This window comes from Jaculus jaculus, chromosome 13, assembly GCF_020740685.1.
Source record: "Jaculus jaculus isolate mJacJac1 chromosome 13, mJacJac1.mat.Y.cur, whole genome shotgun sequence".
NCBI classification, from domain to species: Eukaryota; Metazoa; Chordata; class Mammalia; order Rodentia; family Dipodidae; genus Jaculus; species Jaculus jaculus.
The window spans coordinates 9,257,209-9,270,262 of record NC_059114.1 but is presented as its reverse complement, the minus strand read 5'-3'; the positions used below and the strand labels follow the sequence as shown (position 1 = coordinate 9,270,262).

Sequence of the window (13,054 nt, the reverse complement as noted above, 5' to 3'; positions counted from 1 at the left end):
CATTTGAGAGAGGGTGTGTGTGAGAGAGAGAATGGGCACGCCAGGGCTTCCTAGCCACTGCAAACAAACTCCAGGTGCATGTGCCCCCTTGTGCATCTAGCTTCCACACGAGTACTGGGGAACTGAACCTGGGTCCTTTGGCTTTACCAGCAAGCACCTTAACCACTAAGCCATCCATCTGCCAGTCCCCCAAAGAATATTAAAATTAATAATAAAATATTTAGTATTTAGGTGATCACCAAGTTTATCAAGCCCTGACATAAGTGACTGAAAGTAAGTGGTCAGTAAGCTGTATCTAAGATACTTTTTTTTTTTTTTTTTTTTACTGTTGCTATTTATTTGCAAGGAGAGAGAGAGAAAGAGAGAATGAGAATTGGCCCACTAGGGTCTCTAGCCCCTGCAGAGGAACTCCAGATGCATGTACCACTTTGTGCATCTGGTTTTACATAGGTACTGGGGAACTGCACCTGAGTCGGTAGGCTTTGCAGGCAAGTGCCTTTAACTGATGAGCCATCTCTCCAGCTGATTTCACTGTCAAATTACCGAACATGAAGTCTGTGGAAGGCCTCCAGCATCTCTGCACCTCCAGAATTTCCATGCAAAGTTTCGTGGGTGGGTCATTTTGTAGGGATGAACTGCATCCATTCATCTGATTCTCAAAAGAGTGAATTCAGTAGGTTAAAAAGAAGGCACTAGTGTCAAGAACTTTCCTCCCTTCAACCAGGCCCTGAAAAAACTGCTCTGGGGGCTGGAGAGGTGGCTTAGCAGTTAAGGCACTTGCCTGTGAAGCCTAAGGACGCATGCTCGAATCTCCAGGTCCCATGTAGCCAGATGCACAGTGATGCAAGTGCTCAATGCCGCACATGTGCACAAGGGGGCGCTCGTGTCAAGTTCATTCACAGTGGCTGAAAGGCCCTGGCACACCTCTCTCTCCCACCCTCTGCCTCTTTGTCTCTCTCTCTCTCTCTCTCTCTCAAATTAATAATAATAGTAGTAGTAGTAGTAGTAGTAGTAGTAGTAGTAGTAGTAATAAATAAATAAACAAACCAAAAACTGCCCTAGGGGTGGGAGGTAGGGAGATGGCTCAGTAATAGTGCTTGCTATGAAAGCATAAGACCTGACTCTGATCTTGGGCACCCATGTAAAAACGTGGGAGTGGCCACATGTGCCTGTTACCCCAGCATTGAGGGAGGTGGAGTTAGGATTGCTGAGGCACTCTGGTTAGCCAGGCCTATCGAAAAATAATAAGCTGGGGTTGGTGAAATGGCTTAATGGTTAAGGCGTTTGCCTGAAAAGCCCAAGGACCCTGGTTTGATTCCCTAGGACCCACCTAAGCCAAATGCACAAGGTGGCACGTGCATCTGGAGTCCGTTTGCAGTGGCTAGAGACCCTGGCACATCCATTTTCTCTTTCTCTCTATCTGCCTCTTTCTCTCTCTCATAAATAAATAAATAAAAATATTTAACAAGCAAACAAAAATAAAAATAATAAGCTGGGATGGAGAGATTTCTTAGTGGTTAAGGTGTTTGCCTACAGAGCCTAAGGACCCAAGTTCAATTCTCTGGTACCTACATAAAGCCAGATGCACAAGGGGGCGCATGCATCTGGAGTTTGTTTGCAGTGGCTGGAGGCCCTGGTGCACCCATTCCACCTCTCTCTGTCCGCCTCTTTCTCTGTTTCTCAAATAAATCAAATATTTTCTTAAAAAAAAGATAAGCTGGGGGCTGGAGAGATGGCTTAGCGGTTAAGCGCTTGCCTGTGAAGCCTAAGGACCCCGGTTCGAGGCTCAGTTCCCCAGATCCCATGTTAGCCAGATGCACAAGGGGGCGCACGCATCTGGAGTTCGTTTGCAGTGGCTGGAAGCCCTGGCACACCCATTCTCTCTCTCTCCCTCTACCTGTCTTTCTCTCTGTGTCTGTCGCTCTCAAATAAATAAATTTAAAAAAATTAAAAAAAAAAAAAGATAAGCTGTAGGTTCCATGAGAGACCTTGTCTCACGGAAATAAGATGGCCGAGCGACAGAGGAGAACACCGGCTGTCTTCCTCTGGCCTCTGAATATCTGTGAGTGGACACACACACACACACACACACACACACACACACACAGCCTCCCAAACAAAACAAAAGCTGGGTGTGGTGGGTGACACCTTTGATCCCAGCACTGGGGAAGCTGAAGTAAAAGGATCGCCATGCGTTCAAAGCCAGCCTGGGCTACAGAGTGAATTTCATGTCAGACTGGGCCATAGAGAGACTGCCTCAAAACAAACAAACAAATAACAAACAAACGAAAACCCTACACTTACATCTGGCTGGATATGAGGTTGGAATACATTTTGCCCCCGACTTTTCGCCTTTGGTAAATGAGACCCAAGCAACTTCACACAGAATAGCAGACCCTCGTGCGGTTTAATGCCCATTGACCTTACTTAACAAGGACAAGGACAGACCCTCCTAATTGTGAAGAGCCCACGTGGTTTCCAGACCTTCCTGTGTTCTGAGGACATTGTGCTTCAAACTCACTTCTTCCTAAAACTTTTCCTTGTGAGCCCCATTCCCAAGCCCAGCCACCCAAGGGATCTCAGGCTCATCCCGGAGCCCAGCAACCACAGGATGGCCTTGCGAGCCCACGGTCCTGGAGGACGGCTTCCTGGATACAGGGCTGCTCCGTGCCCACCCCTGCCCACCCCTACTTGCCAGTGAAGGCCCATTCAACCAAAGGCCTGGTGACCCCGGGAACGGCTAGAGACCAGAAATGAAAGACTTCCAGCTACAGGCAAACGTTGGCTGCTTCTTGAGGTTGACAGACTCTTATCCCCAAAGTATCCCTTTCAGTGAGCACAAACGCAACCCCCACCTCCACCGTGGAGACCCAGCCCTGCCGTGGGGAAGGAACAAAAGCTCCCCAGTTCTCTGTGCCCCAGTCTGCCTGCAGTTCCAATGCACATGGCCCCCTGGGGAGAGAACGTGGCCATGTGACATGTGACTCCCAAGCTTGGAGACAAGGTCACCTTTGTCCAGCCCTTTTTCTCTGCACAGGAAGAAGTCTTTGATGGGCTGACAAAGGATGAGGCCGGAGTGCCTTGCGCTGTCCCTGGTGCAGTGTAACGGCGTCAGGTCATAGTCAGGAGACGACCCTCCCCGAAGTCTGCTCAAATGGGTTTGCGGGTCTCTTCTTGGTCCTGCTGTCCCTTAATCCACGGCTGGGGTGGTGGGGGGACAGGACAGGGGGGATGGATTCTCTGGGCAGGACAGTTGCACATTCTGGTTTCATTTATTTGTGTTTCTGTTGCCGCCCAGTTTGTCTCTAAGAAATTGACCAGCAAGGCCACCCCGTTTGTTTCCCACCAGTCATTTCCTGCCATTACAAATATTTTCCTTCATGGAAGGAGAGCAGTTCTGGGAAAGCGAAGGAAAGCTCAGGAAAAGATAAACACTCAAGTTGAGCTGGCCTTTCACGGAGGCCACATTGCAGGGGGAGCAGTGTCATGACTGCTGTGGGAGCAGGGGGTGTGTGTGTGTCATGGTGGTTAAGATGGGGGACACAGACTTCGTGTCTAGGTAATGTCCTCATGGAGAATCATCCGGAATGTGTGCTGTGCTGTGCACACGTCCCCTTGACACACACCTCTGTCCCGTGATGCATCTGGAGTTTGTCAGTTTTTTTTTTTTTAATTATTTTATTTATTTTACAGAGAGAGAGAGACAGAAAGAGGTAGGTATAAATATATAGAGAGAACGGGTGTGCCAGCACCTCCAGCCACTGCAAATGAACTCCAGATGCGTGCACCACCTTGTGCATCTGGATTACGTGGATACTGGGGAATTGAATCTGGGTCCTTAGGCTTCGCAGGCAAGAGTTTTAACGGCTAAGGCATCTGTCCATGCCCTTGTCACAGTTTTTGCAATTGCGTAACAAACCCCCCCCCCACACACACACCACAGGCAAACAAACAGCAGTCACTGTACTTGTACAGCTGTCTGGGTGGATGATCCCTTGCACAAGAGGCAACTGCAGTGAAAGTTTCTGACAGAGGAGCTTGGTGGGCAGACTTCAGGATATGGAAACTTCCTAGGGGTAGAGGAGGCTGATTTTGGGGGTCTGGGTGGGATGCAGGAACCTACATTAAATTTTTTTTAATTTATTTTTTTACAGAGAGAGAAAGAATTGGTGCGCTAGGGCCTCAACCACCGTAATCAAACTCCAGACACTCAGCACCACCTAGTGGGTATGTGTAACTTTGCACCTGCCTCACCTTTGTGCGCTGGCTTACGTCAGACCTGGAGAGTCGAACATGGGTCCTTAGACTTTGCAGGCAAGGGCCTTAACTGCTAAGCCATCTCTCCAGCCTGGAACCTTTCTTTTTGTTTTTGTTTTTGGAGGTAGGCTCTCATTCTTGCCCAGGCTGACTTGGAATTCACGACGTAGTGTCAGGGTGGCCCTGAACTTGCAGTGATCCTCCTACCTCTGCCTCCCGAGTGCTGGGAGTAAAGGCGTGCGCCACCATGCCTGGCTTGGAACCTACATTTTGATGGAGTTTGCGGGGGTCCCCTGGCACTATGCTCTGAGAAACACGGCGTCACAGGTTATAGTGGGATTCTTTGCTTCTACTGGCCTGTGTCCCACTTTTGTGAACCCAGGAGACTAAATCCAGCCAAATCAACCCCCGAGAATTTCAAACCCGGGCTCAGAAGTACCAATAGCATGTATGCCTGGGACCAGGCAAGTCAGCTTTGCTGGTAGGATCCTGGATGGCTGGGAAGACTCATTGAGTGCCCAGCCCCCATCCTGATCCTTCTTGGATGCTCCCATGGTGTGGCTCAACACTGTCCTAAGCAGCTTTCTGGGACTGTTCCATCCATCCACCCACCCACCCACCCACCCACCCACCCATCCATCCATCCACCCACCCACCCACCCATCCATCCATCCATCCATCCATCCATCCATCCATCCATCCACCCACCCACCCACCCACCCACCCATCCATCCACCCACCCATCCACCCACCCACCCATCCACCCACCCACCCACCCACCCACCCATCCATCCACCCACCCACCCACCCACCCATCCATCCATCCATCCATCCATCCACCCACCCACCCACCCATCCATCCACCCACCCACCCACCCACCCACCCATCCATCCACCCACCCACCCATCCACCCACCCACCCATCCATCCATCCACCCACCCATCCATCCACCCACCCATCCACGCACCCACCCACCCATCCATCCACCCACCCATCCACCCATCCACCCATCCCTGGGCGTTTCCACGGGTCCTTGTATGGGTCTCAGGCCCCCTGTCCAATGCCCACTGATGGCTCTACCGTGATGTCACAAAGGGTCACCACTAGACTCAGCCCACAACATTCAGCTCAAGGTTTTCTCTGACACTTGTGCCTTCTTTGTTCCTATCACAGAGTGGCCCCCCCTTCTCACCCAGCCACCAAGGCCAGAATACCCAGTCATTAACCCAGGACTCTTTGTTCTTAATGCCTGGGTGTGTCCTAGAATAAAAGAAACAGCTGCCATTTTACGATGATGCACCAGGTCCATATCCACACAGCCTAGTGCATCATAACCGCTTGTCTCAGACAGGTAGGAGAAAAGGCCCAGAGGTCATATTGTTAAGTGGTAGAGTTTGAGTGTGACCAGAATAACGGCCCAAGCTCATGCCCAGCCTGACCTATGGGTATGGCTGGCTTTTCCCTCCACAGCGCTGGTCTGGGGCCTTCTTGGGCCCTGACTTCTCTTGCCAGGACCTGTGTCTTTAGCTCTCTAAATGGTCTGCTTGCCTTTGGTCTGATCCCTCTCAAATCTCATTTTCCAAATTGAAGAGGAACTCTTTTATTCCTTTTTCTTAATGACCTGTGCTACCACGTCTGGCATAGAGTTTATTTTATATATTTTTTTCTTTTAGAGACAGAGAGAGAGAGGGAGAGGGAGTGGGAGAAAGAGGGAGAATGGACACACCAGGGTCTCAGCCATTGCAACTGAACTCCAGACTCTAGTGCCACCTAGTGGGCATGTGCAACCTTACACTTGCCTCACTTTTGAGCATTGGGTTTATGTGGGATCTGGAGAGTCAAACATGGGTCTTTAGGTTTTGCAGGCCTTTACTGCTATGTCTTCTTGCCAGACCCCAGAAACTCTTTTTTTTTTAAATTTATTTTTGTTTATTTTTATTTATTTATTTGAGAGCAATAGACAGAGAGAGAAAGAGGCAGATAGAGAGAGAGAGAGAGAGAGAGAGAGAGAGAGAGAGAGAATGGGCATGCCAGGGCCTCCAGCCACTGCAAACAAACAAACTCCAGATGTGTGCGCCCTCTTATGTATCTGGCTAACGTGGGTCCTGGGGAGCTGAGCCTCGAACTGGGGTTCTTAGGCTTCACAGGCAAGCGCTTAACCGCTAAGCCTTCTCTCCAGCACCCCAGAAGCTTTTTAAAACTGGGAATCAGACATCACTCCTATGTGCTGAAACCCTTCACAATCCTTCTGTTTTACTCTCCGTGGCCTCAAGCTGACAGATGGAGAAGGATCAGAACCCAGGAAGACTGACTCCAGGGCTGTGTTCCAACTACTGTGCAATGCTGCCTGCGAGTCCATTTTTCTGCACTGGCACAACAGGGATTGCGGAACCCCCTGTAAAGGGCTCTTAGAATAGCAGAGAGCCTGGTGTGGTGTGCTCACACTTGGAGCTTCCATTAGTTTCTAAATAGGAAAGTGTTGAACAAGGCATGATGGTGTAGCTACAGTCCAGCTCCTGGGAAGCTGAGGCAGAATTGTTTGAGCCTAGGAGTTTGAGGCCAGCTTTGGCAGCAGTGAGAGTCCTTGTATCGAAAATTAATAAATAAAAGAATAAGGAAGCCGGGCGTGATGACGCACGCCTTTAATCCCAGCACTCGGGAGGCAGAGGTAGGAGGATCATCATGAGTTCGAGGCCACCCTGAGACTCCACAGTGAATTCCAGATCAGCCTGGGCTAGAGTGAGACCCTACCTTGAAAAACCAAAAAAAAAAAAAAAAAAGAATAAGGGCTGGGCTGGAGGGATGGCCTAGTGGTTAAGGTGTTTGCCTGCAAAGCCAAAGGACCCAGGTTTAATTCCCCAGGACCCGTGTTAACCAGATGCACAAGTTGGTGCATGTGTCTGGAGTTTGTTTGCAGTGGCTGGAGGCCCTGGCACACCCATTCTCTCTGTGTCTCATAAATAAATAAATAATTTTTTAAAAAAAGAATAAGAAAGCAAGCAGGGCATGATGGCACACGCCTTTAATCCGGGCACTCTGGAGGCAGAGGTAGGAGGATCACCATGAATTTGAGGCCAACCTGAGACTACATAGTGAATTCCAAGTCAGTCTGGGCTACAGCAAGACCCTACCTTTAAAAACTAAAACTAAATAAAATAAAACCAAAATCAGAAAGAGTGAGAGAGGGAGGGGCAGGGATGGGAGGTCATTCTGAGAGGTCACACTGGTTTACCTGGGAGCCTGCAGATAGATTCTCTTATCCTCTTCTAAGACGGACACCATGACTGCTTCCAGAAGCCAGGGAAGCTGAGGCCAGTCAGCTAGCGTGCGGAGCCACTCTGCAGTCCTTCTGGGCTTGCCAGCTGTGTCTCAACTGTGGTCAAGCCATGACAAGACCAGAGAAAAATCCGGAAAGCCAGCCAACACCAGGCTTGGCACTTGGAAAGGGATATGGTTCCCACCATCTCATGTCTTTCTGTTGAGCTGGGAACTCTTGGGGGTAGCCCCCAAAGAAAAGACAACCTAGGGTCCACAGATGTTTCTACAACAATGAGAATATTTATTTTCTCCAAACAGTAAAAATAACATTTTCCCCCTCTCTTTTGTAAAAGTTAAGTACCATTACATTCCATTTTCTTAAATAACAAAATCCTAAAAATATATATTAAATTGTATACAGTGCATCACACTTCATTTTATATTTTAAAATACATGATGTTTCTATTTATTCTCAGAGTTGCATATTAAGAGCATATTTACAAATAAAGCCTTGTCGTCCAAAAGCAGAATCCCCGCTGGAGGGTGAGTCTGGGTGCGGGAAGGTCTTGGTGCCATGAGAATCAGAGACATGCAGGGACAAGAGCTCCCTGTCCACTGCGGGGAAGCCTGTCGGAGAGCCCCTAAGACTGTTCTCCCGGCCCCACCTCGGCCTCAGCGGGTGGGCTCAGCTCCGACTTGGCGAGGCAGAAGCCCATGTGAAACTCCCCCGGGTCTGCGCGGGTGAAGCCTGAGCCCCCTGCGCCCAGCAGCCGTGGGGGGGGGTGGGAGGGGGGCTGGGGGCAGTCAAGGTTGGCAGGTCTGACGGCTGCTCCCTCTGCCAGGGAAGCTAGGCTGAGAGAGTCGGACAGGAGGTAGAACAGTGAGGAAGGTAAACAAAGACACCAGAGGGAACAATAAGGAGGTTAAAAATTCCCAAGGTAGTAACGAAAGCAGACACCAGACGCCGCACAGGACACTTTAAAACCCAAAAGGTGCCAGGTGCCCACAGAAGGTTGTGGAGTGAGAGGCAGGCTTGGAACTAAGGGAGACCTGGCATGGCCCATCAGATGGGGTGGGGGTGGGGTCCTAGGGGCCGTCTTCTAAGTGCTCTTGAAGGTTAAGTGCATCGTTCCCCGTGCTGGGTGACAGCCTATGCCAGTCTTGCTGGTGCCAGACCAGCAGCCAAAGCGGAGGCTTAGGATGACAGTGGGACATGGGGTGGCGCTGGGCCCGGGCACACCCCACGGCTGGCCCTGCGGTCGGGACAGCTGTACTCACCAGTGCTTTGATCTCTGCAGGCTTCTGCCTGACGGGTGTGGGGCCAGGGCCACATCCAAGCAGTGCCGGCGGCCAGCGGCCGAGTCACCGGGCTCACGGCTGGGAGACCTCAGCCCCACGCCGGCCGATGGGGGGCTAGGCACGGGCTTGCCCCCTACTCAGTCTCTGTGGTCTGTGGTGCAAGTGACGGGACAAGTGGGGACGAGCACAGGACGCCCTGTGCCTCTGGCTGCTGGAGACCAAGAAGAGGCTGGTTCGGGCAGACTTGGGCCCGTTCTGTCATCTCTGCCCTCGGGGTCCCCCTTGCCCACTCGGCGTCACCCACTGCATAGAAAGGCTTTTCCTAGAGTAAGGTGATTCCTTCCTGCACACCTCAGCTGTGTGGGCGAGCTGCCTCCTGGTGTCTACGTATGGGAAGGGCCTGCCATGGGCCCGGCGCGCTGACAGGTTCTAACTGGGGGCGTGGCTGGAGGTTTGCAGCCCACCTCTCCCGTTCTGTACCCACGTGGGTGAGGGCTTCCCCAGGCTGCTCCAGGGAGAGGGAGCAGATGCTGGATCGCCGGGCTGGGCCCACCCCAGCAGCAGGAGGAGTGTAGACACGTTCCCTGCTCTTCCCGGGGTCTCTGATAACAGGCTGCTCCTGCCGGCACGTGGGAGGGAGCTTGGCCTCTGGTGCTTGAGATGTGAAGAGGCAGGTGGGAGGTGGGCCCCGGGGAAGCCCAGACCACGGATCACCCCCAGACGAGGGTGGGGACGGGGAGACCCTTCCCAGGGAGAGATCCTACATTCCCTTTGTGCTGTGCACACGCCCGACATTTGCTTTGCGGAGATTCCACAAAAGCTACGAGTCGTCACGAGGGGAGCGGAAGAAGCTGTCTGTTTCCAGTGGCCTCTGTGTGACGGGCCCGTCTCCGGACCCAGAAGCCTGCAGACAGCTGTTCCAAGGGATCACCCTTTCCAGATCAAAGTGTGGAGATGGGGTCCAGCAGCTCCGTGTCCTTGGCAGGCCTTTCACAGGAGCGGGGCCAGCACTCCAGGCCGCTGTGGACACACTGCCCCTTTCCTTCCTTTGAACGTCCTCTGCTTACCTATTGTGGTATGGCTTCCCCTGGACTTAGGCTGCTCAAAGCGCCTCTCCCTAAGGACGCGCCCCGGGGTGCTCTCATCCAACTCCGTCCTCCTCGGAGCAGCCTGCTGCAGGTGGGTTACCTGCATCCTGCACAGGGCCACAGTGGGCAGCGTCACAGGGCTCCAGAGCGGGAGGCAGCCAGGAGATCAGGGGTGCAACAAGCACCAGAGCCCCAGACCCAGCCTTTAGGGCACAGGCCGCTCCTGTCAGCTGCTGTTGTCCAAGGGACCTCTAATTCAGAGTGGCCCCTAAATCAGTGGCGGCCCCTGCAATCTTGGGACCATACCTGGAGGACGTCCAGTTCCCAATGTCCTCCTCCTGCAACTTCTGCAGTCTACTGCCCTATCTGAGGGACAAGGGCGTGGGACAGAAAGGAACCGTCTCCTACCTCGCGGGGTCACTACTACGTCCGCATGAGAAGGAACAAAGCTCACAGTTCTTTGTTATCTTCTTTGAAAATGAAGGAGGCCCTGCGTCTCACAGGACGCTGCCCGAAGGACCGCCACCCCAGTCTTTATACTCCTGGTTCTGAACTGGGAGTTGGCTGAGGGGACACAGAAAGCCATGCTGGGCTCAGGTTCCACAGGACAGGGAGCCGCTGCGGGGTGGGGTGGGGGGCAGCTAAGTCCAGTTCACAAGCAGTTTAACCGTGTGCTTACAAAAGCACTCCCCAATGTGCCTCATGGACAAACGGATGGATGTTTTATACACCCAGTCCTTGAGCTTGCTCTGCAGCCCACTGAACTCTGCCAAGAAGCTTCTAGAAAGCAGGCAGTGGGTGTGACCCTCTTCTTGGCCCTGCCCCCCACTGGAGCTGGAGGAGGCACATCCAGGGTCAGCAATGAGACAGCAGAGCGAATGCCCAGGAGCCCACACTCACAGGGGACCAGGCCAGCCCTCATGAGAACCTGAGAATTCTTCCAGTCTGGCCCGGTTCCAAACTGTAAAGACCAGGGAAAACTGATCCGTGTGTGGACAAAATAAGAAGCAAGAAACACTCAACATATCCTAAACCTACCCACCACCCAACAGTCTTCTAGGGTCAGGGCCAGCTTCGACCACCTGTCAGCTCGGACCCTTCTTTGGCCTCCCCAGTGCTAGACAGACACATGCAAGGCAGGCCAGGTTCTGGGGCCTCGTGGGCCGATCTTAAGTGCAGACGATGAAGTTCGAGAACTGGCTATGCTGCCCCTTGTAGCCGGTTGCCCCTGACAGAGGCAGAGAAGAGTCCTCATGGAGAACCACAGGGGACATTGACTGCAGCAGCCTTGACCTAAATGAGGACCGCATGTTCTGGGCACGACGGGTTTTAGTCACTCACAAGGGGATTACGGTCATCGTGTTGAGTCTGACCCTTGAGCTTCTTCTTAAAGATGGAAATTGAAGTAGAAGGCTTGTAGAAAATGCTCCAGATTTCCCCCGAAGTTCCTGACTGGCGGCAGTCTCTCAGGTCTCCCGAAGCAGGAACACGATGGGATCTGTCCAACAACAACAAAAAGTCAATTTTCCAAGTAGATCAAAACACAGTACCCAAAAGCTGGCCGTGGTGGCGCATGCCTTTAATCCCAGCACTCGGGAGGCAGAGGTAGGAGGATTGCCGTGAGTTCGAGACCACCCTGAGACTACATAGTGAATTCCAGATCACACTGAGCTACAGTGAGACCTACCTTGAGAAACCAAAACAAACAAACAACAACAACAATAAAAACCCCCCACAGCACCCATGAGAAGCCATACCTATGAAACTCTTTCTGGTAAGGGAGGGAAGAACCTATTGGCTCACTTTTAAAAAGTTCAAGATGAAACGAGATCTGTGGTCACCGAAGGCAGAGTCCTTATCATGGAAACATGTGAGTTTCTAACTGGCAGAATTATCCAAATCTGAAAACGGTTGGCCTGAGATAGTATGAGTCTTTAATTTTTTTTTTTTTTTCCCCTGAGGTAGGGTCTCGCTCTAGTCCAGGCTGACCTGGAATTCACTGTGTAGTCTCAGGGTGGCCTCGAACTCATGTTGATCTTCCTACTTCTACCTCCCAAGTACTGGGATTAAAAGCGTGTGCCACCAGGCCTGTCTTCAATTTTTTTTTTTTTTTGAGATAGGGTCTTGCTCTAGTCCAGGCTGACCTGGAATTCACTATGTAGTTTCAGGTGGCCTCGAACTCATAGTGATCCTCCTACCTCTGCCTCCCGAGTGTTGGGATTAAAGGTAAGCACCACCACACCCGACAAATTCTGTGTTTTTTCTTAAAAAATTTTAAAATCTTTAAAAAATTTATTTTATGGGGTGGGGGAGAGAGACTTGGCACACCAAGGCCTCTGGCCACTGAAATCGAATTCCAGAGGCATGCGCCACCTTGTGCACGTGCGCCACCTGGTCTGCTGTGCCATTCTAGAGTGGTCGGTCGGCCTCCATAGAACAACAGAGCAGCATTTCATATACAAAAACGTCCATCCTGGCAAGTAAGAAAATCAGGAAAAGGGGACTTTTCCTAGAAAACAATGTTCAGGAAGGCCTGAAAATGGGTGGGCCTGGACAGCGGGGAGTCCCGAGGAAAGGAGAGTGCACGCTGGTCTCAGGTACACAAACACCAGCATCTGGAAGGCAGGCTGTCAGTCCCAAGCAAGGAAGAAACCAGTTAAATTTCTTTTTGTTGGTTTGAGACAAGGTCTTTGGTGGGTGGGGGCGGCAGGGTGTCACTCTATAACTCAGACTGGCTTCGAACTTGCAGCCTCTGCCTCCTGAGTGCTGAGATTACAGGTGAGACAGGGTCTTGAAAGTACCCTAGCTACTCTCACAATCTTTCTGCTTCAGCCTTCTAACCATCTAGGATTAGAGGCATATGCAACTGTGCCTGGATAAAACAACTGTTTAATAAGAATTACTAAGCAATACTTAACAAAATATTGGAATGGTCTTTCTCAGACTGTCTTCCAGCCAGGTATGGTGATGCATACCTTTGATCCCAGCACTTGGGAGGCAGAGGTAGGAGATCACCATGAGTTCGAGGCCACCCTGTGACTACATAATGAATTCCAGGTCAGCCTGGGCTAGAGTGCGACCCTACCTCAAAAACAAAACAAAACAGACAAACAAAAAGACTGTTTTCCAGTTTCTAGAAGGCATTAGGAGG

At 51.5% G+C, this 13,054-nt stretch overlaps 1 protein-coding gene across 2 annotated transcripts in view; it reads right to left on the bottom strand.

The window, feature by feature from the left end:
- Positions 1-7,792: 7,792 nt before the first annotated feature.
- The window catches only part of Kremen1 (kringle containing transmembrane protein 1), an 84,532-nt gene continuing 79,270 nt past the window's right edge, over positions 7,793-13,054 (bottom strand). For both annotated transcript variants that reach the window (XM_012950014.2, XM_045132590.1), the window contains exon 9: positions 7,793-11,401. In XM_012950014.2, coding sequence (XP_012805468.2) covers positions 11,233-11,401 — 169 coding nt within the window. In that variant the 3' untranslated portion in view covers positions 7,793-11,232. The remainder of the gene's footprint in view (positions 11,402-13,054) is intronic.